The 25,749-nt window shown below is 44.2% G+C and overlaps 1 protein-coding gene across 1 annotated transcript in view; it reads left to right on the top strand.

Annotated features, from left to right (window-relative positions):
• SF3B3 (splicing factor 3b subunit 3) overlaps nt 1–25,442 on the top strand; it is a 28,933-nt gene extending 3,491 nt beyond the window's left edge. The window contains exons 6-26 of the mRNA XM_079315893.1: nt 749–861; nt 1,497–1,634; nt 2,802–2,905; nt 4,113–4,278; nt 4,700–4,795; nt 5,305–5,377; nt 10,789–10,940; nt 11,341–11,496; nt 11,839–11,994; nt 12,682–12,825; nt 13,682–13,804; nt 15,091–15,245; nt 16,333–16,507; nt 17,112–17,317; nt 18,180–18,336; nt 19,613–19,738; nt 20,857–21,069; nt 21,986–22,084; nt 22,502–22,645; nt 23,402–23,506; nt 24,519–25,442. Of these exons, the coding sequence (XP_079172019.1) occupies nt 749–861; nt 1,497–1,634; nt 2,802–2,905; nt 4,113–4,278; nt 4,700–4,795; nt 5,305–5,377; nt 10,789–10,940; nt 11,341–11,496; nt 11,839–11,994; nt 12,682–12,825; nt 13,682–13,804; nt 15,091–15,245; nt 16,333–16,507; nt 17,112–17,317; nt 18,180–18,336; nt 19,613–19,738; nt 20,857–21,069; nt 21,986–22,084; nt 22,502–22,645; nt 23,402–23,506; nt 24,519–24,659 (2,942 nt within the window). The 3' untranslated portion in view covers nt 24,660–25,442. The remainder of the gene's footprint in view (nt 1–748; nt 862–1,496; nt 1,635–2,801; nt 2,906–4,112; nt 4,279–4,699; nt 4,796–5,304; nt 5,378–10,788; nt 10,941–11,340; nt 11,497–11,838; nt 11,995–12,681; nt 12,826–13,681; nt 13,805–15,090; nt 15,246–16,332; nt 16,508–17,111; nt 17,318–18,179; nt 18,337–19,612; nt 19,739–20,856; nt 21,070–21,985; nt 22,085–22,501; nt 22,646–23,401; nt 23,507–24,518) is intronic.
• The last annotated feature ends 307 nt before the right edge of the window (nt 25,443–25,749 follow it).

The raw sequence follows: 25,749 nt of genomic DNA, 5'->3' as shown, positions 1-25,749 counted from the left end.
GTTCATAGAAGCAGCTGCAGTTTGAGAGTGCTCCTGAAGTTAGCTGGTAGCAATGCAAAAAGACTTAGCCTTTGTGAATGTGTAGGTGCTGTTGTATTCTCTCGAATGGGATTTCTTCAGCTAAAGGCAATGGATGAATCCATGGACTAGAAGCTCACTTTGAGGGGCTGGATGCACAGCCAATATAATGCCTTCAACCAGGGAAACTGCTACAGGTTCCTCTCCAAGCACAGAAGATGCTGAGCTAGGAGAGCATCTTTGTATGCTTGCCCTGTTGCATCTCCTCTAGGCAGCTGTCAGACAGACACCAAATATTGTGCTGAATCTGTTTGATGATATCTTTTGTTACATTGAGATCACAAAATACGGTTTTAGAAATGCTTCTATTAACTAAAGATGTTAATCCATCTGATGGATTTTTGTACAAGCAAACATGCCAGAAACCCAAGGGTTGTGTTTTACTGACAAGTTGCTAGTGTGGTGTTTTGGGCATGTTGTTGTCTTCTAGACAAGAATAAGGCAGGAAGGGTAAAATTGCATCCTTCCAGGTCCCCTGGTTCCATCTGCCCTGTTCTCATGGTGGCACAGGCAGCTGTACTCAGTCTTTTGTCTTTCTATTAAGAACAGATTTGTACATGCAGGGGGATAGAGAATACTGGAAACCACATTGCTTTAAAGAAAACCAAATTTTCTGCAGGCAGCAATTAGATCTGTGGTAAAGGTTTTTCTCCTAATATTTATCTTTCAGTTCCTGGTGGTTCTGATGGCCCCAGTGGGGTGCTGATCTGTTCTGAAAACTATATTACTTACAAAAACTTTGGTGACCAGCCTGATATCAGATGCCCAATTCCTAGGAGACGGGTGAGAATTTTTTAAGATTATGAATGCTTGAAATTTGCCTTTCAAGGTTAAGGGCATCAGGAAAGTTTTAAAGTAAGAAAAAAGGAGTAAAAAAGTGGGCTTATCTATCTCACTGCCTATGTGTTTTCTGGGAGGGGGGCCAGAGGTGGGCATAGCCTGAAGTGATGAGTGTGGTTCATGTCTCTTCTCTGAGATTTATACTGGAGATATTCCAAAGACTCTGATCAGGCAGCACTGTGAGTGCAAGACAGGATGCAGGTGAATTCAACAGCTGCTCTATTGCATCTAAGGTTGCTTCCTCTCCCTTCAGTACTGACAGTGCTCTGAACACCTGCCAAGGTGCTCAAAATCGACTGTGTGTGGGTTACAGCCCTTTCCTGTGTTTTTGGCTTTGATATATGAGAGTTGCCTGGAGAGGAGAGTAAAACAGTTGAGGGATGATGGTTAGACACAGTATCCCACAACTGTATTTCCTTTTGGGGCAGAGATGTCAAGGGTGACTAAGGGCGTAACAAAGGAATGTGTTTTGTGTTGGAAACCTCCTTACTTGTGAAATGGAAATACTTCAGTCAGTGAAATCATCTCTGTGCTTGTCAGGTAATTCCACCAATGACCTCCACTGTCTTTCCTGACAGAATGACTTGGATGACCCAGAGAGGGGTATGATTTTTGTGTGCTCTGCTACACATAAGACCAAGTCCATGTTCTTCTTCCTGGCCCAGACAGAGCAGGGAGACATCTTCAAAATTACTCTGGAGACTGATGAAGACATGGTAAGCATCACATGAATGCAGAAGCATTAATTGAGAGGAGTCCTTAGTCAATTATTTTCTTTAAGGTAATACATATTTATTGTTGTGGGTTTAGCTGTGTAAGGGCATGTGCTTTATATTATGTGTAATACAGTTAACACTGCTCATAACTTTGGGTATTACTCATAAAAGAGACATGGTACAAGGTTTGCTAAATCCTGTGAGGATTAAGCTGCAGTCACTTGAGCATACTTAAAATGTTCCAGAGATGGTCTTTTCTTTAAAAGATGTAAACTGTGGTCCATGAACCTCCTGGAGAGTATTTCAGTAACTTATTCTGTGGAACTTAGCTTCCCAGGATTTCAGCAAGTACTCTCTAGTCTCTTAATTGAGTACTTACCTGCTGCAATTAATATTTTTGCAAGCTGAGGTAGCTTGCTTGGTACAGCTGCTCTGTGAGTTGAAATAACAGATTTGCAGTGGCTTGCTGCTGCTTGTTTTGATATTCCACTCTGAAAAGATCTCTGCTGCAATATGATTAGTTGGGTTTTTTTGAGTAAATGTTGAATGTTAGTTTTTCCATCTAAGCATGTCATATTTGGTACAGGGGATGATTGTGTAGCAGGCACTAAGCCTGACAGAGTTCAGGGAATGCTTGGACAATTATCTCAGACACATGGTGTGATTTTTTGGGTTCCTCTGTGCAGAGCCAGGAGTTGGGCATGCTAATTCTTATTGGTCCCTTCCAACTCAATACTCTGTGATTCTGTGATGTTCAAGTACCTGAAGATTGTTCTTGGATATTGCACAGCTGTTGTGACCATATCAAATTTAGATTTGCTCAGGACAGTTATTTTTTCTAATGCTGGAGAATGACTGGTGTTCAGTGAAGCAAATTTCTTTTCTCTTAGGCAGCTTGCTATTTTTACAGCTTTTGTTTTCCAAACTGACTCAGTGTTACAAAAGGCAGAAAGTCTTGGAATAAAACCAGCAGCCTGGCTTGTGTGTTCAAATAGTCTGTTGGATTTTGTGGTTTATAACCTGGTGCCCCAAACTACTGATGTGTTAAGCCTGCCTGCTCATGTTTCATTTCTTTGGAGAAGGTAGCTGGGCAGATGTTTTTTATTGAATCATACCCATGGAGCTCCAATACTTTACCCTCACAGTCACATCTTAATCTGCTTTCAGGTAACAGAGATTCGACTGAAGTACTTTGACACTGTTCCTGTTGCTGCTGCCATGTGTGTGCTGAAAACAGGGTTTCTCTTTGTGGCATCTGAATTTGGAAACCAGTGAGTAAATCATTTTATGTCATTGTTTTTCCCCTGGAACAGACTGGTCCTGTTCAGGCCTGCAGACTGACCCTTGAACTTACTGTGCATACTGTACAGCACCTCTGATTTAATGTGTAAATTAGTGCTTTGTTCCAAGGGCTTGAGAAGAACAGTTGGATTAGACTAGACTATGAATGGGGGAATTTTCTTGTTATTTGAACTCAGATGATGAAATGCAGAGAACAAAAGGTTACTTGCTGTTGCAGCAGCATTTAAAAAAACTGAGCACTTGATGTTTGTGTGGGGTTAATCACATACCTAGATTATCTTTTCAATTAGTTTGATAGTTTTGAATTGTTGTATGTATGGCCCACTCAGAAGTAAATAGGGTTTCCTACCAGTAGCTGTGTTCTGTTCTTTACTAGGTGTATACTTGAGGGCTTTCTTTTAATTCATGTTTGGGCTTCTAAGTACTCTAAAGGATCATGCACATCTTTGAAAATTAGCTGAACTGTGTCTGAGGGGGGAATCACAGGAATGGAGATTTTCCTGGCTGTGTCTGCAGTCAGCCACCTGAGGGAGCCCCAGTCAGTTTGCTGGACAGAATCTGAAGTGAGGAAGCCATATGCAGGCTTTATTAAAAACAGGAAGTAACTCAGTCTATCTTTCTGTGGGGATTTTGAGGTTTGTTTTTTTCCTTTTCTGACATTTTATTTGATTATTGTGCTATTTAGGCTCATAAAATGGAATAGGGAATGTGGTTAAAAATAGTGTGGTTAAAGAGGTGAGAGCATTCCAATAAAATAGATAACTGTCGAGTTGAAGTCTTAGCCACTGGCCTTGCTTTTGGCCTCAGCTGTCAGTTGTTGCTTTGGCTTTAACACAAGAATATCTAAAAGGCTTAAGGGTAAACAAACGACTGAAACTCTGGATTACCTTGCCAGTGGCAGCTGCAAATGTGAAGGGCTGAAGCTGGGAGGTTGCAGGGGGATAGTTCTTGTTCATGGGTTTTGGGTTTTTTTTTCTTTGCAGGCCTCTGATTCTTATTTTAAAATATTTAATCACCCAGAAGACACAGAATCCTTAACGCCAAATATTAATAACTGTATAATGTAGAGTTGGATTTCTTTCTTCCCTGCTACCTGAATATCTGGTTGACCCTTACTTAAAGAAGGCTACATAAGCCTTGCTGTGAACATGCTGACATTCTTTTTTCTGTCTCAAGTTACCTGTACCAGATAGCTCACCTTGGGGATGATGATGAAGAGCCAGAGTTTTCCTCTGCCATGCCTCTTGAGGAAGGAGATACATTCTTTTTTCAACCACGGCCTCTGAAGAACCTGGTGCTGGTGGATGAGTTGGACAGTTTGTCTCCTATTCTGTGTTGTCAGGTATGTTGTCATCAGCAAGTTCCTGTTTACCACATGCGTAAGTGGAGTCATCAGCTGTGTTACTCCTGGTTTCCAGAAATACTGCTCCAAGTAAAGACTGGCAGAAAGGCAAATCTGCAGAGTTCTCAGAGAGCTGCCTGAGATTTGTATCTGGCCTAGTAGCTTTTGATTCTGTGGCAGTAAATATACATCTAAACACAGGGTGTCAACCAGTGATCTTGTGATGCTTCTCTGTTGACCATCAGGCTAGTTCTTTGCAAAGAGTTTGGGTAAAACTTAACATTCTTTGAGGGCAGCAAGTGGAATACCCCATGGTGTCTCCACAGCTTTTGATGTTTAAAAAGCATTCTTAAAGCAGTGTGATATCTAGATACAGCTTCTCATTCCATGGATATTGTCTTGGCACTTTTTCTCCACACAGATAGCAGATTTGGCCAATGAAGACACACCCCAGTTGTATGTGGCTTGTGGTCGGGGGCCCAGGTCATCCCTGAGGGTTTTAAGACACGGACTTGAGGTAAGACCACTTAACTAGAACAATCCGAGAGATGAGTGTAGTGTGAGGAAATGCTTGAAATAAAGTTGCTGAAATGAGAGGATTCTCCTTTTGCTGTAGTTTGAGAGCTACTTTCCCTTGCTTCTTGAGAAGTAGAAGGGTTGTTTATTCTTGCAGTCTCAAAGGCTTTTTGTTTACTTGACTTCAACAAAACCTGCATTTTATCTCTTCAATACTTGAGTGCATTGAGCTGGAACACTCCTGGTGTCTGCCAGCTGCTGCTGATCTCTGTTGGGGTTGGATGACCTTGTTTTAAAGCTGATCATCCAGAGCAATAATGTTGCCGTATCATTGCTGACCATATTTTGCCCTGTAGCACATCTGGCATGGGCTGAGAGCATCAGATTTGGGAATTGTTAGCTTTTCTGCCCAATTGTGGGAAAGCTTAAAAACTGCTGGTGGTTTGATTGCTTACTCTATTAAGTCTAAACATCTGTTTGCAAAAGAACCTTCTTCCTGTTTACTCTTAGGTATCCGAAATGGCTGTTTCAGAGCTGCCTGGTAACCCCAATGCTGTATGGACTGTGAGAAGGCATGTTGAAGGTATGCAGTATTTTCCTTAAGCACAGGGAGATCATAATGGTTTTTTGTTTGTTTTGTTTGTTGTTGTTTTCTGTTTTTCTGTCCAATGAAATAGGAATGGTGCTGTGTAATGCCTGTTTATCCTCCCCAGAAATTGTGATTTGAGTCAGCAGCCACCTGTTTGTCTTTAGAAGCCACCCACCCTCTGGTCCCCTTGTATTGTCACACTTCCTTTTGACAAAGAAGCAGCTGCCTGCAGCTGCTTCCATCACCCAGTGTGCTGTGTCAGCTGTACATTTGCAGCCTGAAGCTGCTGAACATCTCATGCATTCCCATTTCCCATAAGTTTTTGCCCATAAGTTCTTGCTTAAACATCAGCAGGCAGCAGCTATTCTTCTTGTTGGAGCGTACTCACTATTCTTCATGTGTGTGTTGACAACTGCAGTAATCAGCTCTTTGTGAGAGTAGGATACAAATTACAGAACAAAGATGATAAGTCGGCAACAGTGTCTGTATTTTATTGCTTCCTTCTGTGCATATCTGAAAAAAGCACTCTGGATTAGGACATACTCTCTATTCAGAAGCCAGCAGTGTGTAGAAGGTTGGTGATTTCAGGAAGATGAAGATTTCAGGTTGGCTTGATTGATAATTGGGATTTTTTAAAATTCTGTGATCTGTAATAGTAGCATTGCTAATGTATAAGAGGAAATGTAGTTCTTTCTCCTGCCTTTCTCTTTATGGTGAGAGCAGAATTGCACAGAAACACTTAAAAAGTTTATAGGGAATCTGTTCTGGGTACTGACAGTCACAGGGATTATTTCCCAACCGGTGCTTTGTATAACTCTCAAAAATACTTCCCTAGGTTTATGCATAGGATCTAGAAAGGCCAGATTGTTGCAATAGAGGTCTCAGCCTGCTATGATGCCATGATAGCTTGTATTTAAGCAGAGTAGTGTGTCTTCCAGGGACCCAGTAACCCTGTGGGAATTTCAAACCCTGCAGTGGGATTTACCTTCCCATGCGAGACCTGCCGTGAATTCCTGTGCTCATGTCCTAAGATTCATGTACTGTCTAAGCAATAGGGGAGGAACTTTGAGCATAAAGTGCCTTCATGTCCCCCAGAAATAAAAGGGTCAAAAGAAAAATATTTTCACAGTTCATATAAAAAAATACATTATTTTCTGAAAAGAAGCAGTTTGTTAGAAAGCTTTTCTCCAGCATTCTGGAAAAGAACTTGATACTATTTTCTTCCTCTGAGGACTGGAGACTTCTGACATTACATTACAGTTTTAAAATCTTTTCTCTTGGAGTTCCAGAAGAAGACTTTGACTTTTCAGGAGGGGAAGGACCATTGATGATCTGCAGGAGGCAAGCCAGTCTCATTGCCTCTTCTTTCCACCTTTCAAATTCTTCAGGTTTCAGCATGATCATCTCCATCATTTCAGAAAGGCTGGAATCTGTAGCTGTTAAGCTATGCTACTCACTGAATACAGTTTATAGTTCTGTGAAACTGATCCCCAAATTCCAGCTCTTAGAATTCAGAAATCATTTTAGTGTGTTTTAATCAAAAAGAGCTCAGAACCTTTTCAGACATGTATCTAAGCTCTTTAAAATGTCCTTGAAGGCTCCATTGGCAGTGTGGGATTGCCAAGCTCTGCCTCAGTGTTGCAGTATGTGTGTGCTGCAAGGCCTCTGTAAGAAACATCCAGGTCTGCAGTCTTCAAAGCAAATACTAACCTTGGCTGGTACGTGGTGATACTCACTACCAATACCAAGCCTTTTTTTTTCTTCCACAGGTGGCTGGTGGTGGAGGTGCTGATCACCACAGGTGTGTACCTACTGCTAGGGGCTACTGTACAGTACCACAGGTTAACCACACAATCCCAACACCATGGGGCTACATTTGTGCTAAACACTTCAGTAAACAAATTCTAGAAACTGGTGTGTAGTTGAAGATTGTTGCCTTTGCAGTTCAGTAACTGAAGGGTAGAAAGCAGGTCCCAGTCTGTCTTGCAGTCCTTGGGAAGCAAAACAATCAGCTGTGTCTCTGTGGGACAGTCAGTTCTTGCTAAAATTGGATGTGTGTGTTTTAGGGGTATTTTCAGCTCTCTTGCAGACCAAGGTTAGGCTCCCTGCTGCTTTGTGCAGACCTCCAAGAGAAAAAGATCAAGTGTGCCTGGAGGATTTGTAGGTATTGCTGGCATTGGAATGTCCTGTGGGTATGGGATTCATCTGCCTGCGAGACAGTAGTGGGTAGGATTTGCACCAAACTCTATTCCAGTTGAATATCTGTGGGTGTAGGTGTGTGCTCTGCTGTGTTGACAGATGGGAGCTGGCAGCTAAGAGACAGCATTCCCTCCTTACCTGGCACTCTTGCTGGAGGAGCAGTGTGCAGTGAGTCAGCACTGCAGAGTCGCCACACAGTAGTAAACAGAAGCCCAGGAAAATGTGCTGTCATCCCCTCAGTCTTAACTGAGAGTGATCCTGAGCTCTGCCACTGCTCCCCAGTTTGCTCACCAAACTCCTGTGACCTCGTGGTGACTACATTTGTATCAGTGCAAATTCAGATGCCACAGAGCATGAGAAAACTGTCAGGACTGGACTGGCATATAAGAATGGAATTCTTATGGAGTAACTCAGACTGAATCCATGACTAATAATAAAAAGCACAGTAGTGTATAGTTCATGGACTGAAATGTCATGTTTTCATAACTGGTAGTGATGTGTGCATGAAGCTGCAGAAAACTTAAAATGCATGTGCAGGAGAACGAGGCCAGCTGTGACTCTTCAGAGACATTAAAATGTCTCTGTTACTCACTGAAAGGAGTTGACTGGTGCAATTAGAACAGTAATAAGCATCTCTGAAGTCTTGTGTCTGCATACAAAATGATGTCTATATGTTCAAAACTCTGGGGAGCCTGATGTTTTGCTTGGGATTGTGCAGAGCTAAGTAGATATCTTTTCATATTAAAATCTGTAGATCTTTTCTTTTTCCAATTGAGAACACTTCTCAGTGTCCCCTAGGGATTTAGTCCTCTTATTTTCAACTAGACTGCTATATTTTCTAAACCAAAATTGTATTGTTCGAACTTAGATGAATGTGTCTTATTCACTGACTTAATTCTGGTAAATCAAACCCTTTATTTCAAAAGCTCCAGCAGAGAGTCATTAAGCAAAACAGACTTCAAGCAGAAATGCACTTGTCACCATTATTGACACAGACTTAAAGGCATGCTCTAATATAAATGTAAGCCAATGGAAAGAAAGAGCTAAAAAGTATTAAGAGGTAGGAATGAGTTTTCCTTTAGAGTAGGACTAAGGGAATCTGTTTTGTTTTCAGATGGGAATTCTTTGTCCTGTTCCAAATCACATGCTTAAACCTCCAGCTGGGACACAGTGGTTTATCATGAGAATTGACAACCCCCAGGGAGGAAGGCAGCAGCTCTGAAGTAATTTGGAAAGCAACAGTGGTCTTTGAAATGGAATTCTTAGAACATCCTGTCTATGGGATATTTATGAATCAAATGCTTAGCCTGTGAGCTGCTGGAAACTCCATCATCGAGGAATTCTTGTAGACTTCTGGTGTTGAAAAACTTGTGCAAGTTTGTAGGAGAAGCTGCTGTTGAGTGCAGAAAATAAGCAGTGTGTAAGTGTGTCTTGCTCAACTTTTATCATCTGCTGTTAATGTTGGAGGAATTCTGCTGTTTAGCCAAGCGTTCAACTAGTTGGCGTTACTGATGAGTTTCTCTTTGCAGATTCAGTTCTTGCTTTCTCATTCCCCCAAATGGACTGATTCCTGTTTGTAGGGTTTTGGAGCTGTTGGAATTTATAGGCTGTGACCAGTTAATGGAGTAGTAACGGAGTTCATGCCACAGACTTCTGTTGCAATTGCTTTAGTTACAGAACTCTTCAGTTTGATCAGAACTGTGGTCTGTGTACCAGATGTTGCAGAGAAGAACGATGGGGTTTTAGATTTTTTTACTTGCATATTTTCAACTGTATGTAAGAACTTTTTGTTATAAACGTGACACAGCAGGTTTGGCAATGCTTCCATCTAAAAAGGGTGGATAAGAAAAGGATTATTAGTTACTGAAGCATTTGTTTTGGTTAACCCAGCTCAGGTTCTTTAAGCTACTGCATCGTATTTTGTGGTGTCCTGTTTCAATCCCAGTGAGACTCCTCTATTTTCTTTTTCTATTAAAGTTGTTAGCCACTTCTCCATGTCTTCCATAGTTAAAATTATGGAGAATCTCCTTTCAAGGGCAGAAACTGACAGCTCTCTTATATCCTCACCTCCACTAGATATGCTGTGGTGCCCAAGTCCAAGCTTTGGGTTGAGTTGGGTTAAAATGAGGAATTTTCTTCTTAAGAAATAGCAGTTGCATGACAACAGCAGCAGAAGTGGAGTTGCTTCTCTGAGACAATCTTATTTCTCTTCCAAGGCTCGTGGCTCCATTTCCCGGTAGACTTCATTGTTTCTGTTGCTTTTGTTATTCTGTTTTAATGAGATTGTCCTCTTCCCCTCTTAAGACTATTGCTTTCTGCAGAGTGAAAGCAGACAGCAATAAATTGGGGCATTTGCTTTACTCAGTCATACTACCCTCATTTCCCACAAAGTTTCCCTTTTTCCAAATGAGCTCTTAAGATTATTTTGATTAGCATAGCTCCTCCATGTCCCAGCTACAGGAGTCTCCCACGCTGTCCGCTTTGGGAGAAGCTAGTACTGGAGATAATAGAGCAAACATTGACCTTTACTTCTATTGGGATAAATGACAGTATTGCAACTATCTTAAAAATGCAATTGTTTCTTATCCCAGGGGACTCCCACAGTGTGAATGAAAGCCATTTGAGCTTCTGGAGGAGGGTAGAGCAGATTTAACCCTGAATTCTGCTGCGATGCACCCTAATTGTTCTCTGCAGCCTTTTATTGTGTAGCTTCTAGATAGAGATTGCAGTCCTGCAACCTCTTGTGTGGAATGTCTGTGGTGTGGTTTCTGCAGATAGATGCCTTACGTTCAAATTTTTGGAGTAGAGTATTTTGTTTGACTCTGTTGGGTGTTAAATCTGGATTCAGCTCCTTGAGTGAGGTGGAATAACTGTTTTAAAGGCTTCAAGAACTTGAGCATTCTTTGAAAAAAATATACAAGAATCTTGTTTGCCAGAATCCAAGAGTATTGTGAATTGACTGTGGATCTGGATCGTGGTTTGATCCCTGGCTCCATCTTGCATTGTTTGGAGTCTGGCAGTGGCTGGCTTTTGGACAGCGTGTCCTAGAGCGAACTTGTGCAATACTGTCAGCAGCTGTAATTATCACAGGAATTCTGCTGAGGAGTAACTGCTAGACATTTGTCAGACTGTTGATTGTGTTGGGAAGCCTTGCATTTATTAAATCAGCACTCTTTTTTTTCCCCCCCCCTTTCTCCCTCGACCAGATGAATTTGATGCCTACATTATTGTGTCCTTCGTAAATGCCACGCTGGTGCTGTCTATTGGAGAGACTGTAGAAGAAGTGACTGACTCTGGATTCCTGGGTACTACACCCACCTTGTCCTGCTCTCTTCTTGGTGATGATGCTTTGGTACAGGTAATGGAAAGCTGCTTCTGACATGTCTGCTATGTCTGTCACTCTCGGCTTGCTGCACACATGTGATTTCTGCAGTTAGTGCAACACATGTCCAAAGATGCAGATTAGCAGAGAATAATGCTGATTCAGCCTTTCCCTTTTTATACCTTGTGAAGTGAAACTGGACCAGTTCAAAATGGTCCTAATCTTTTTCAGTAGTTCCATGCTGTGGTTGAAAGATTTAATTCTCCCAACTGGCCTGTATCTTCATGCTGGTTCAGCCTGGTGCATAGTTGATGGATCACTGGTTGCCAGGAGCAGTTCTTGCCTTTGGCTTCTGCTGAGTCAGAACCACCAGTAAAAGGAGAGTTGTGTAGAAATGATAAACACAAAATTGATGTGACCTTTGTTTTTTCTTCAGGTTTATCCAGATGGGATCCGGCACATCCGAGCAGATAAGAGAGTAAACGAATGGAAGACCCCAGGGAAGAAAACCATTGTAAAATGTGCTGTGAACCAAAGACAAGTAGTGATAGCACTGACTGGAGGAGAGCTGGTTTACTTTGAGATGGATCCGGTACGTGTATTAATGTTGTGAATGAGTTTGAAAGAGTGAGATACGGGTTATGCCAGGGGTTGATCCTTGATGAGACCTGCAGAAGAGGATTCAGTAGTAGAGCATTCTTCTAGAGTGGATAGATCAAAGCCCTGCATATCTAGTCTGTGTATAAGATAATTTAATGGCTAATTAAAGTCTCTGAAGCTGAAAATTGTGTATTTGTACTCTTGCTCTTCTGGTTCTTTCAACTGTAGCTGAAATAAATTGTTTAAAAATTGTGGTATCGTTTATATAACAAATCCAAAGCATTGTTTAAAAACAAAGTATCTAATTAGAAAGTCATATGTTTTTCTTCCTCAGTCAGGACAGCTGAATGAGTACACAGAGAGAAAGGAGATGTCGGCCGACGTCGTTTGCATGAGCCTGGCCAACGTTCCCCCCGGGGAGCAGCGTTCCCGGTTCCTTGCAGTTGGACTGGTGGACAACACTGTCAGAATTATTTCACTTGACCCTTCAGTGAGTAGCTGCACTGTTTTTGCCCTTTCATTAGTTTGAAATGTTCAGGAGCATCCTCCAGAGGTGGACTGTGTCCATTCAAACCGTCTTTCCGTATTCGGGTGGGTGAGCAGGAATGGACAGCTTGCATGGCTTGCTGGTTGGGAGGAAACATAGCCCTTGATCCTTCCCCCTAACAGAGAGCCTGGTTTTAGTGAGAATCAGCTATGCCTCTGGAGGTTAAGCTGATGAGTCAGTTTTCTAATACTGTTTTGTTTTAGATTGTGTTTTTATTGGATTTCCCCCTCTCATCTTCCTGTTTGTACCTGTACTAAAAGCAGACTCATTCTGGAAGCAAGTTGGCAGCAAACCAATTTAATCATTCATCTACCTGCAACAGACAAGTTGTTGAAAGCTGGTTGCAGTAACCAAAGTTTTGCTCAGGTCACTCTATGCTAAATAGCAGCAAATGGTGCTGAAACAATCTGGAAGGATCCAGTTTATCTTGTCTAAAGCCCAGGCTGCTACCACTCCTGCTTACCAAAATGAATAGAACCAGCATCTGTTGTGATTTTTTTCTTATTTTCGGTGCTGAACACTCCTTTCTGGAGATCTAAAAGGGCATCTTTAAGCTCCTTAGTTGGAGCTTGAATCCTGTCTTGCCAAGCTTTGTTGACTGGCTTCATCCCTGTGTCCCGTTTCCCCCAGGATTGTTTACAGCCCCTGAGCCTGCAGGCTCTGCCTGCCCAGCCGGAGTCGCTGTGCATCGTGGAGATGGGTGGCACAGAGAAGCAGGATGAGCTGGGAGAGAGGGGCTCCATTGGCTTTCTGTACCTGAACATTGGACTGCAGGTGAGGGGTTCCTGCCTGGTTCTGACAAGGGTGTCTTGAGGAGCTTTTACTTGAGAGGTGGATTGTTAAAATAGCCCTGTCATCATGCAGTGTGACACAAAGCCTGACTTCCCTCTTTGTTACAATGTGTTTGACAACCAAGACTGTGGAATTAATTCACTGTGTGACTTTGTAGAGGTGTGAGTTTCCCCATACTTGTTCTAATCTAACAGTGTATTATCCCAGCTTTTATGGAGGACACTCTGCTTTTCCCATTCAAGAAGGAAGACATATATTAAGAAATATTTTTGGGTGAAATGTTGAGCAGCTCGTTAAAAACTGCCTGTAGGGCAGAGTATCAAACTAGTAACTGCCCACAAGCAGAGGCTCTGTTCCAATAACTTTGTGTTACACAGCTTTTTGTTACATCCAGTACAGATTATCTGATCTTTGACCAAAAAATGTTGTTTTAACAATTCAACATGTGGTAAAAACAATCATCACAGTTTCGGGTTCTTCCCCATGCTTCAAGTTTGATGCTGGAATCCAAACTCTTTTTAAGGAACATGAGCTTTTGGGTAAATCCTTTGTACCAAGGGGGATCTAGAATCTACCCTCAGGTTATTATGGCTTATGTGATACACTAAAGTCTTTGGTCTGTTTTATTTTGGAGGTGGTCCTTTTCTGCCCTGTAGGACTGTGCAGGAGCTGTGCTTTCTTTGCTATTAAAAGTGGCTGTAGGGGAGAGTTGTACCGACAGCTAGGAAAACAAGCAGCTAATTCTTCAGAAACTGCCTCTCTCAATTGTTTTGAATTATGCATGTAGCAAGTTACTTCTTTCCTTCAACCTGGATCTTTTTGTTTTGCTGCTGTCAAGAATGGTGTGCTGCTGCGGACGGTGCTGGACCCTGTCACTGGAGATCTCTCTGACACCAGGACCAGGTACCTCGGCTCCCGGCCTGTCAAACTCTTCCGTGTCCGGATGCAAGGCCAAGAGGCGGTAAGGGAGGCCAGCTCCTGCAGGGGTGCACATCCACTCCCCAGGCACTGCATCCCACGTTTTCTTCTGGGTGGGCAGGGTGGGGAAGTATCCCTGCAGCACAGCGAGACCCTCTGGGTAAGGGTGGGAAGTGGAATGACTTCATTATGGAGCTGCCTGGCTCCCAGGCACAAGCAGCCTTTTTCTTATTCCCCTTACCTCTGTGTAGTGCTGCCCTGCCTTCTCTGAACTAGGATTCATCTGACCCATAGGCTGTGTTTACAGTGTGCTTGGCTCTTGGGCTTACAGACACATCTTGCCTGCTTTAGTGCAGAGAGAGATGGAGAGAGCTCTGTGCAGAAAACTAACTCTTGAATGCTTGATCGAGTGAATGGTTTTGTCCTTGCATGTTTGGAATAGCTCAGCCAAGGGCTGGACAGCTGCCATATATGGTTCAAGGAAAATATTTGCAAGATTTGGCATAGAAGGAAGAATATGTTTCATCAGAAGTGCCATTTCCAGCCCTTCTGATGTGGCACTGGGGAAATCAGCCACCCCCTGCTTGACTCATTTTTGGATGACACCTTCAGAGTTGAGAAATATTGCTGATCAGCGTAGGGGGTTGGATCTGGGGATTTGAGCTGTTCTGTAGTGTAAAGGTACATTGGGTGAATCTCTTCAACTTGCTCCTGCCAGCTGTAACTTGGAGATGAGGAGCTTTGCAGCTCTGGCAGAGAATACCTGTAAAATATAAACAAGTGCTTTTCTGCTTTGAGATCAGCTGTTGTCACTCAGGCAGAAACTAAGGTTGCACTGCAACTCATTTAGTCAAATGTATAGAGCTGAAAAGTTTGGAAGTCAATCTGCTTCCTTTGTTTCTCATAATTTGATTTAGGCTAGTGATGACTTTTAGTAAATTTCACTTAAGAGTGCTACAGCATTGGATTGTGATGAAACAGTAAATATTTATTTTAAAAGACTTGTTCCTGTTAGAACAAGCTATTAAAAAAAAAAACCAGGAAATATGACAGTATTGTTGATCTTGACTTTTACAGGTAATAGTTTTAGTGTACCTTAATTGGAGTATTTGTTGTCTTGGCAGTGCTTTAAAGTTCATTTTCATGCCATATGCAATTTTCCAGAGAAAGCTGAAAGTAAGGAGTGTTTCCTCAGGTGTGCTCTGGGTTGAGTGGGGTCCACAAGTTGTTGCAGTGGGAAAGAGTTGGCACTGTACATCCATTCCTATTGCAGAAAGTGAGCTTGCCTCCATTCCCAGACCTAATAAATTTTCTGTCTGTCTTTCCCAGGTGCTGGCCATGTCAAGCCGTTCCTGGCTCAGTTATTCCTATCAGTCACGCTTCCACCTGACTCCCCTGTCTTATGAGACACTGGAGTTTGCATCTGGTTTTGCTTCTGAGCAGTGCCCTGAGGGCATTGTGGCCATCTCCACAAACACATTGAGGTAAGCACCAGAAGGAAAACACAAATGCTTCCAGGCTGAGATGCCAGGCAGGTGAGGTGGTGGTGAATTCCACCTGACATTCAAAAGGAAAGAGGTAAAGTGACTTCACTTCAAAAAGATTTTTTAATTATGGATAATGATTTGATAGAAACACTTGGATGGTTTCAGAAAACAGACAATTTAAGGAAAGTTATGCTGTCAAAAAGAAATGGGATGTACTTCTCAATTTGTATCTTCTAGGTTTTAAAAATAAGTGTAATTGAAGTTGTTTTTCAATTCTCTGATGCTGAGAGAGGCTTTTAATAAATGTGGACCTATTATGTATCAGGATCTTGTGGTTTGTGATCTGAATTAGCTGCTTTGCAGGAAATGAACCACGTGATTTCAGAAACTAGAGGCATGACAGGGATGTGTTTGTTGCCTTTTTTAAAGTTCAGCTGAGATACTAAAAAGATAAATGAAAGTAATGGACCACAAATTCAGATGCTGTGCTGTACATACTTGAACAGACACTTTTTTCATATCTGTCCTCATTAAATATTACAGCATTCAGGGCTTTTAAAGGAGCCATTCTTTCTGGAAAGACTTGTGGTTTTTAGACACCAAATGCCAGAAGAACTGGCATTTCAGCTGGCAAGTCACAGGAAGAAAGAGCTGGCATTGGGTTTTTCATACTCTTTTTAACTGAAGTGCCTCTGAGTAGCATTTGATTATATGTCAAAGTCAATGTCACATTTAGATTCAGATGATGTGTTCCCCAAACGTGCACTGTCCTTCTTCCATGTGCTCTTTGTTCCTCTTGGGACAGACTTGCTTCAGCACCAGTCAGAACACACCCTGGGACAGCAAGAGCCCTCAAAGACCTTGTGCTGCAGCATACACCTGTCTCACACCATGGGCTCCCATTTTAGGATGTTAGTTTTGCTCTGCTTCCTGGAACTAATTGCTAATTGCTTTCTGGTGTGAGAAAGGTGCTCCTCCTCTCTACCACTAGCCAGTTTCACAAAGAAAAAGTTCCACTCCAGTTTTGTTCTCTTGGACAGCTGTTTTTACACTGTGTTCAACATGTCTCATCTTTGTCCCCCAGGATTTTGGCTCTGGAGAAGCTTGGAGCAGTCTTCAACCAGGTTGCCTTCCCATTGCAGTACACACCCCGAAAATTTGTCATTCACCCAGAGAGCAACAACCTGATCATCATTGAGACAGACCACAATGCTTACACTGAGGCCACCAAGGCACAGAGGAAGCAGCAAATGGCTGAGGTAATTGGAGTGGGGGACAGGTACACCCAGGGGGGGCTTCTGCAGATGGAAGTGCTCCCTGTTCTTGAGTTCCCAGCTGCCATTACCTGCAAGGCTTTCTGCTCTATGTGAGTGCAGGGGCTGGAAGAGGAGTGGAGATCTGCATTAACACAAAAATTTCAGCAAAATGCACGACTTCCCAGTGTTCTTTCCTTTGTATGTTGTTAGGGTATATTTTAAGAACCACTCTAATGGAGAACAGTCTGGCTTGTGCAGCACCTGATCCCCTCCCATTCTGTGGGATTTCTGTGGTTGGTTGAGGATGCTTCCATTTCAGTGGGTTGTTTTTTTTCTAAGGATTGTTGATTTGGAGAAACAGCTCCCCAGACAACTGTCCCTTGGGCAGGGCAGCACAGTCGTGCTCTGAGCTGTAGAGTCTCCCTGGGGAAGAAATTCAGGGTGGAAGCTTTGGGACTTCATGGGTTTTAGGTCTCCACAGGCAGTACTTTGCCCCAGAATACTTGGGCTTGGGCAAAACAGGGAGGTTGTACTCTATGCAGAGCATCAGCATGCTGGGAAAGGAAATCACTGAGCTGTTCTTTTCTCCTGTCTTTTAATGCTGTAGGAAATGGTGGAGGCTGCAGGTGAGGATGAGAGGGAACTGGCTGCAGAGATGGCTGCAGCCTTTCTGAATGAGAATCTGCCCGAGTCCATCTTTGGTGCTCCCAAGGCAGGGAATGGTCAGTGGGCCTCTGTTATCAGAGTGATGAACCCCATCCAGGGGAATACATTAGATCTGGTCCAGCTGGAGCAGAATGAAGCTGCTTTCAGGTAAGAAGCACTGCCAGATGCAGCAAGAGTCCTGCTTGTGATGAATCTTAGATGGTTTTTTCCTTTTGTTTATCTGTTACTGAGCTGAAATCCAGATGGATCATGTTTTCAAGAGACTGACTTGAAACTCCAGAAGTGATTTGTCTTGCCTTTCCTTCCCTTCCAACCCGGACCTTGTCTGCGTTTGGCATTAAGGGCTCCAAATGTGGTTGCTGGACCCCAGTGCCTAAAGAACACGGGGGTGTAAATGACAGATAAAAGAGCTAGGAACAAGAAAATGTGCTGTTATCTCTCACTTCTTCTCACCCAGATAAACTGAGGATAGATTAAATGAAAAGGGAAAGGGAAGTGTTAGGGGGAAAACCAACACAATAACTGAAGAATAGCAAGTGCCTCAGCAGGTGGAGTCGTGTTAGTCAAAAGGCTGACCTGTCATTTCCAACCTGCCTGAGCTATTTACTGAGCAGGAAATAACATTGGAAGATGAGGAAAGTTAATTGTATATGTCCCAATAGATACAGCCTTTTGAAAAACTGCTTCTAGTAGAGTTTTGCACATTGCTAGGCAGTGTCCAGCCTGTGGAAGTGTGAAGTAACACTGGGCATTGTGAAAATATGAAATGCTGTGGGCATATGTGACAGCTGGAACACATATGGAGACTGTGGAAGAATGTACAAATCTGTGTTAAACACTTATACAAGGAGAAAAAATTACTTCTTAAAAGGAAATGTCAGTGTTGAATGGTTGGACACTGAAAGCTCTGCTGGGCAGGTGCAGGTTGTGCTGTCAGGGAATCCAGTCTGGGTGTGCAGTGTTAGTGTGGTGATGACACTGATGTCCTGTTATGTGCTCTTGTTTCCAGCGTGGCTGTGTGCAGGTTCTCCAACACTGGTGATGAGTGGTATGTGCTGGTGGGAGTCGCCAAGGACCTGATTCTGAACCCACGCTCAGTTGCTGGGGGTTTTGTCTACACGTACAAGCTGGTGAATAGTGGTGAGAAGCTGGAGTTTCTGCACAAGGTAAGGAGAGTGATGGAGTCATTTCCAGGTTAAGTGTCGGAGTGGCTCTTACTTGCAGTTAGCTTCCTCCTACAAATCACTTGGTACATCTTTTGCAGAACTGAGGTTTGAACACAGATCTCACAAGTCCCAATTTTACCCATCTAATTGGGTAAGTTGGAAAGGAGCAGTGTTTTTCATGCCCCTGATAGGGAGGAGAGGCAAATGTCTCTGTTTGCTTTCTGGAATATGAGCTCAGAGAGCTGCTTAAACACTTGTTTACAGAGCGAATTCATACTTGGGTCACTTGAACCCTGGTGCTAAGACTATCAGTCCTTGGCTGACCATGTGCAGCTGTTGTGATGAGCTGTCATCTCCCTTGGATGCTGTTTGATTGTGTGTAGAAATGATTAGTGACTTGTTTGATAGGTCTCAGGGGCTTCAGCAAAGGTTTCAGCAGAAAAATTACTGTTCTTCCCACATGCTTCCAGCATGGCTGAGATTTGAGCAGATGCGCACATGGAAAGGAATGTTGTGGCTTACTCACTTCCTAGAGTCCTGATGCAGTGAGTGGGTTCTGTCCTGGACTGCAGCCTTTTGTGGTGCCACCGAACACCCACTGGAAGTTGACAGAGCTGAAGTTGTGAAATAAGCTTCTTTTAGCCAGTGCAGCCAAGCTAGGAATGCTGTAATTGGAAGCTCTCTACATGTTCCCCTCCTCTGCTGTGGCTGATCATTTTGGATTGATTAGTGGTGGGAGATTTTTCAGACAGCAACCCTGTCTGAGTTACTGAAATTGTGGACAGACACACTGTAGTTGTTCATATTTAACAGTTTCTTTGGTTGCATTGTCAGATGGTTGAATTACATTCATGCCTTGCTTTAAAAACATTCTGGGTATTTAGGTAAAGGTCTAAAGATTTAGGTAAAGTCGAAAGTTTTTCTGTTGTATGTAAACCAAAACTAAGAACTGAGGCAACCAGACCCTTGTCTTCTTTTGCTGCTTGCCCATATGGGGTTCTTACAGCAGTCCTGCACTTCAGTTAAGATGCACTGCCAGCAGTGTGTTGTGTGTGAGTGCTCATGGTTCTCTTAGCTCTCTGTGATATCTGGTGCTGTCAAAAGGCCTGCAAACCTGTTGCCTCTCCTGTAGAAAAAGGTTGTTATTAGCCTTTTACATTGAAAGCCTTGGTGCAGGCCAGTGAATTTCAACCACACCATTAGCTGAATCTGGCCTGAAGGTTTATGTAACGTTAGCTTTCTTAATGATTTCACAATCTTCCTCTTCCCTCTCTAGACCCCTGTGGAGGAGGTCCCTGCAGCCATTGCTCCATTCCAAGGCCGAGTCTTAATTGGAGTTGGAAAGCTGCTACGTGTGTATGACCTGGGCAAGAAGAAACTGCTTCGGAAATGTGAGAATAAGGTACTGCCTTCTGTTCTGACCAGAGCTGTCAATTTGGAATGAGTGATACTTTGCCTCAGGATTGAAAACATGGGGTTTAGCTGCTCCTCCAGCCCAAGTGTGTCTGTTTATTTGGTCATCAGAGCTGTGTGTTTGCCTTGCTGGGTGCATCTAGACAGAGTAGTGCTGAACTAAGCTGTTGTGTTGCCCCTCTGCATCTCACACACACACACACACACACCATTTTCTTATCACCGTTCTGACAGTGGTGTTGCAAGTTCCTTTTTGTCCCAGTTCAGTGCAGCCTTACTGACTCTGTGCAGGGGTCTGTACAGGCTTTTCCTTTGGCTGCTGCAAGTGTGGGAGGTCTTAGTGAGATAGAAGATAATTGCTGGAAATGTTTTGTTAGTTTTGGTGATCAGCAGCTGGGGACAGAAGCTGGAGGGTGCATATGACCACCTCATCAGATCCCCAGAATGTTGAAAAGGGGGATTTTCTGCTTGAAGTACACGGTCCTTCTTGCTGAGCATCTCTGGTACTTTAGGAAGAGAAATTGCAGAGCAGTTGTGATTTTCAGAGAAATTGTGATTTTCTAACTCTTAATTGCCTGCTCCTCCCTCTCTCGTGCAAGCTGCAGAACCTGTGCCAGCAGCTCATTACTGCACAAAAGAAATCCAGCAAGCTAACAGACTGGGAACTTGTAGGGAAATTTTTTTGTGTGTCTGTGGTTTTGTTAGCTGGTTTTTGGTTTGTTTTTTTCCTAAAACATGACTTGCATGAAAAATTGAAGCTTTCCCTCTTGGGCCTTCAATGACCACGTAGTGAGGAGACAGAGAAGAAATGCCTGCTTCTAGGGATGTCCTGGCATCTCCTATCATGGGCTTACCAGCAGCACTTGTTCTCTAGATAGTGTTCATACAGGGAAGGTGTGAGTTCCATGTAATACATCTTAGGTTGTCCTGAATTGGTGGTGCATTTAGAGTGGGATTGTAGTATGGGAGAATGAGGGGTAGTTTTGGAGGAAATGAGGGGAAGTGGGAAGTGAGCTGTAGTTCACAGGTGGAAATAGTGTTTCAGCTGGAATAGAGTTATGCTTCCCTGTTTAAAGCACTCAGATTTTGTCCTTTCTGTCTCAAAAGCACATTGCCAACTATATCTGTGGGATCCAAACCATTGGGCACAGAGTGATTGTTTCAGACGTTCAGGAGAGTTTCATCTGGGTGCGTTACAAGAGGAATGAGAACCAGCTCATTATCTTTGCTGATGACACTTACCCCCGGTGGGTCACCACAGCAACACTCCTGGATTACGACACTGTGGCTGGAGCAGACAAGTTTGGTAACATCTGTGTGGTGAGTGTGCCTTGCTGATGTTGGGGCTTTTTGGACATATTTTCCCTTAAAACATCCATGATTTATATTAAAAGAATGAGAATCTGTCATTAGCTGGAGACAACGCCCTGTACCATTGACTTGTTTTCGTGGGGTGACTCTATCATCATACTGAGCTGCAGTTTATCCGTTTGTAAAATGAAGAAAAAAAGTTAAAGCATCAGCAAGTCATAAACATGTTTCTGAGGTGTCCAGTAATTTGTTTATATTGCCTCAAAACTTGCTGCCAATAAGCTTTTAAAAGAAGCTTGTTGCTGTGAAGGGGCCTGTGAGAAGTTGAGTCAGGGTTATCACTCTTACTTTTTCTGACTAAACCTCATTGCTGGCATTTAGCTTTCTCTGTCACTTCCTCTTCACAGTTGGCTTTGTCAGCCAACACTTCCCCACTTGGCTGGATTTCAGCAAGGGAGGAGGAAAGAATAGATGGTCTTTCTGGCAGAGCTTTGATCTCTTTCTGAAGCGTGCTCGGGTGCTTTGGAGTGCAGAGTTCAGCAAGTGTCAGATGCTGTGCCTGCAGGATTTGGCCAACACACACAAATCAGTCCTCTTCACTTTTCCTGCCCCACATCCATCAAACTGTTTCCTTAGTGGAAACTACCTTCAGATCAGTTTGACCACACCTCCCAGGTTGATCTGCAAGTGCAGAGGCCCTGGTTGTGAGGCCCTGCCTGTGTTTCTGAGTGTCTGGTCTTGATACCACAGTTGTCATATAACTGTAAAGGCTTTATTGGAGAGGCACCTGGATGATTCTGCTGTAAGTGTCATGAAGTTCTTGCAGAGTCCACAAAAGCAGCCTTTCAGATAGCACAAGGGTTCTGCAGAGATAATGTACTCCTTCTCTTCAGCTTGCTAATTATTCCTTCCTCTTTCAATACAGGTGAGATTGCCTCCCAACACCAATGATGAAGTAGATGAGGATCCCACAGGCAACAAAGCTCTCTGGGACAGGGGTCTGCTTAATGGAGCATCACAGAAGGTAATACTTTGTGGGAAGCACATGGCTATTGTAGGGGAAGAGTGCACTGCTTTTCTGTGAAAACCTGTGCAGTATTGTCCAGGAGATGTATTGGCAGTTCTGCTTCTACACAATCTGCTGTGCTGTGGGTGATCTGTTTTCACTGTTGCTGCAAGCCAAAGTTCTGAAATCACAGTTGAAGCCTGTTTGGTGTGTTTGCTGGAAGCAGCTCATTTTCTTTTGCTGCTTTCTCTCATTACTTGCATCCGTTTGTCCAGCTGAGTTTTGCCATCTGGTCACAGGTGGAAGGCGCTTCCTCTCTAGAAAGGCATTTCAGAACTAGCAGTTGGCTGAATTTATTCTGCTTTCCTCTCTCAATCCCTTTGATGCTCTTATATAAGCTAAGGAAAAAAACACGCTTCTGTGCTTGCCTTTCAGGCTGAAGTGATTATGAATTATCACGTGGGAGAAACAGTGCTTTCCTTGCAGAAGACCACACTGATTCCAGGAGGCTCTGAATCTCTTGTTTATACTACCTTATCAGGGGGGATAGGAATCTTGGTCCCTTTTACTTCCCATGAGGTAAGCAAGCCCAAGCATCAGGCTGCAATCTTGCTGCTCTTTGTGCACCCATCTGCAGCCAGTGTATTGAATGTATTGTGTTCCCTGGAGACCTCTGCTGTGGCTGAAACCCTGAGCTACAGGAGAGCCTGTGGCTCCAGTGCAGAAGGGAAGAGAAGGAGTTTGCTGAGTCCTGCGTTGGTTCTATAAGGAGTTGGGTACATTCCTTGTTGCACTGTTCTGAATCTATTTGTGCTTTGAAGGAGCTTTGGGTGATTAAGTGTCTGAGGAGGGAGGAGTCCTTTGGCATACTTTATGTAGCCTCTAAACTGTTGATGGGGCAGTGATGTTTCAAGTCCTGAGGATGATACTCTGTTCTCTATTTGCTGTTGCCCCTTGGAGCAGCGGATGGCAAGACATTCCCTCTTGGAGTTGCAGCTCTGTGCTGCACAGCTGCTCTATGCCTGATTTCCTGGGAGGCTGATCCTGACTAGAGTGGCTGCTTAGGTTTGCTAGGGGTGCTTCCCAAGTGGAGGTGATGAGGGAGTAGCTGTCACTTTGGCTGCCATGTGCAGGGCTGCTCTGGCAGAGTCTGGTAATCACAGAAGCACAGAATAGTTTGGATTGGAAGGGACATTTAAATCATCTCATCCAACCCCAAATGGCCACGAAAGGCAGTGTTTCAGCCAGTGCAGGAGCATCTTCTGATGTGTGTTACCTTGCTAGCAGCACTGATGTGTGCCAAACTATTCTCCTACCAATCCTTTATCTCCCCAGGATCACGACTTCTTCCAGCACGTGGAAATGCACTTACGGTCTGAGCACCCTCCTCTCTGTGGACGAGACCATCTCAGTTTCCGCTCCTACTACTTCCCAGTGAAGGTGAGCCCTGAGCACATGGGATCACCTGGTCATGGAGTGCAGAGTTGCACTGGGGCACAGAGCTGCCTTGAGGCTGGCAGAGCCAAGGCAAGGGTATTGTTTTGAATAAGGCAAGGTTGCTGTTCAGTGGAGAAAGCTGATGTACTGTCAGTAATGGCTTGTGTAGTGCTTGTGGCAGCTGGGTCTTGAGCAGCACTCTGTAAGGAGAATGGTACTTAGCACTTAAGAAACTGAAACAGACATGTATTAACTCTTGTAATGAGCCTCCTGAGGGTAGGTCCTAAGACCCAAGCCCAGAGGTGCTATAGCTGCACTTTACCACTTCCCACAGCATCTCCGTTTTCCACCAGGAGAAGCAGCATTACATAGCTGTTTGGTGTGGCTGGGTCAAACTGAGTGCTGCCCTGGGTTATGTTTTTTCCACCACCACTGGAAAGGGAAATCTAAGTTCAGAAACAGCTGTTCCTGCCTATTTCTGCTTTTGAGGAACTGTTACAAGCTGTGAACTGCTAAATGCTCTGACCACACAGATCCCAGTTGTAGCTACTACCAGAGTAATGAGTGTGGAGTCAGAACATCTCTCAGCAAATGAAGCTTTCTAGGTGCAGAGGGTGGTGGTGATCTCTATGAGCTTGAGGCTGATTTGCAGCATACACAGCCTCAGAGATTGCTCCCATTTGATTGAAGCTGCCTTTGTCATCACTCATGGCCTCCCCCAGCCTTCCCAGTGCAGGGCTCAGACCCAGGCAGATCTCTCTTCCTTTCCCTTGTGTGATTCTTCAGCTGCACCCAGGCTTTTTGGGTTTCTGTTTCGTTAATCAAGCTGGCCAGTAATTAATGGGATGCTAACTGCTGCTATTCAGCAGATGAGGTCACTGAGCATGGTCTTGTTTCCAGGACAGGATTAAGAAACTCCTGGGAACAAACTGTTTGTGGCCATTTTTCCCTGTTTAGGCAGGGTTCAGTGCTTCTGTGTGGTTTCGATTCAGTTCTCTCCTGCTTGCCCCTGCAGAACGTGATTGATGGGGACCTGTGTGAGCAGTTCAACTCCATGGAGCCTAACAAACAGAGGAATGTGGCCGAGGAGCTGGACCGGACCCCGCCCGAGGTGTCCAAGAAGCTGGAAGACATCCGCACGCGCTACGCGTTCTGAGCGGCAGCTGGCAGGGGCAGAAATGCCTGCAGCTCCTCTGGGTGCTCTTCAGGCACTGTTGGGAGGAGGAATGTGTACTTTTTTTCTTCCCCCCTCCCCCCCCCTTTTCAAATATTGGTTTGGTCCTCTTGGTTTATGTTTCAAAGTAATGTGACTCCAGTAAATACAGTATCAGCTCTTAGGTTTCCCAACATATCCCACTGCCTATGTGAGGACTCCTGACATTCCAGCTTCTCACCAGAGCACTCGGAAGTGCCCAAGGCAGGATGGCAGCTGACCCTCAGCCCCATCTCCTTGTCGTCCCTTTTAGATGGGGGGGTCCCAGGATGTCTTACTGAAAGTTCTGTAGGGCAGATCCAGCTGAGTCTTTGTTGGGTCAAGTGGGGTGTGTGATTTCCCAGCATTTTAGAAAAGGAAAGCAAAGGAGAGAGCTGTGGCACGATTCGGGATTGCCAGGCTCCTCTTTCAGTAGCCAGTGGTGAGCTGCTCTGGGCTTACACTAGCCGAGGGAGCAGCCAATGGGGAGCTGGCTGTGGGAAGGGTGTAACTGTCACACTTGTCTTGAACGTTTTCTTCTGAATTGCAAGGGGGTTTTTTGGACTCGCCATTTCTGACTGTTTTCCCTGTAAATAGAGTTTTGTACAATGTTGACTCTCCTGGGGGTGGGGAAGAGCGAGGCCTGAGTCTGGGACTTGATTTGTTTCATAATAACTTTGGCAAGAGAGTGTCTCCAAGCTGTGACTGTGAGCAGCACATGAAGAATAAAAGCCTGTTTTTTCACTATGCTGGCACTGAGGCTCTTCTCCTTCGTGGCAGCTGCTGCTGACCTGGTGGGAGGAGGAGTACAGAAATGTGTGCACCCTGAGCCCCTGTGCTCCTGCAGGCCCCTTGCTGTCCCCCTGTCCTGCCTGGAGCTGGCCCCCTGCTGCTTGATCAGCCCTGGGACACACAGACCAGGCTGTGGAGAGAGGGAGGAGTCGTTTCTGCAGCCGGTCTCGGAGCATGGCTGCTCATCCGGGGTCCTGTGTTGCCCAGTGTAGCAGGTGCAGCTCTGGGAGGAGCAGCTGGCTGCCAGGGGAAAAGTCCTTGT

The sequence above is a fragment of the Erithacus rubecula genome (genome assembly GCF_903797595.1).
Source record: "Erithacus rubecula genome assembly, chromosome: 12".
NCBI lineage: Eukaryota > Metazoa > Chordata > Aves > Passeriformes > Muscicapidae > Erithacus > Erithacus rubecula.
Note: the sequence above shows the minus strand (reverse complement) of the source record. Positions and strands in the feature narration are given on the sequence as shown.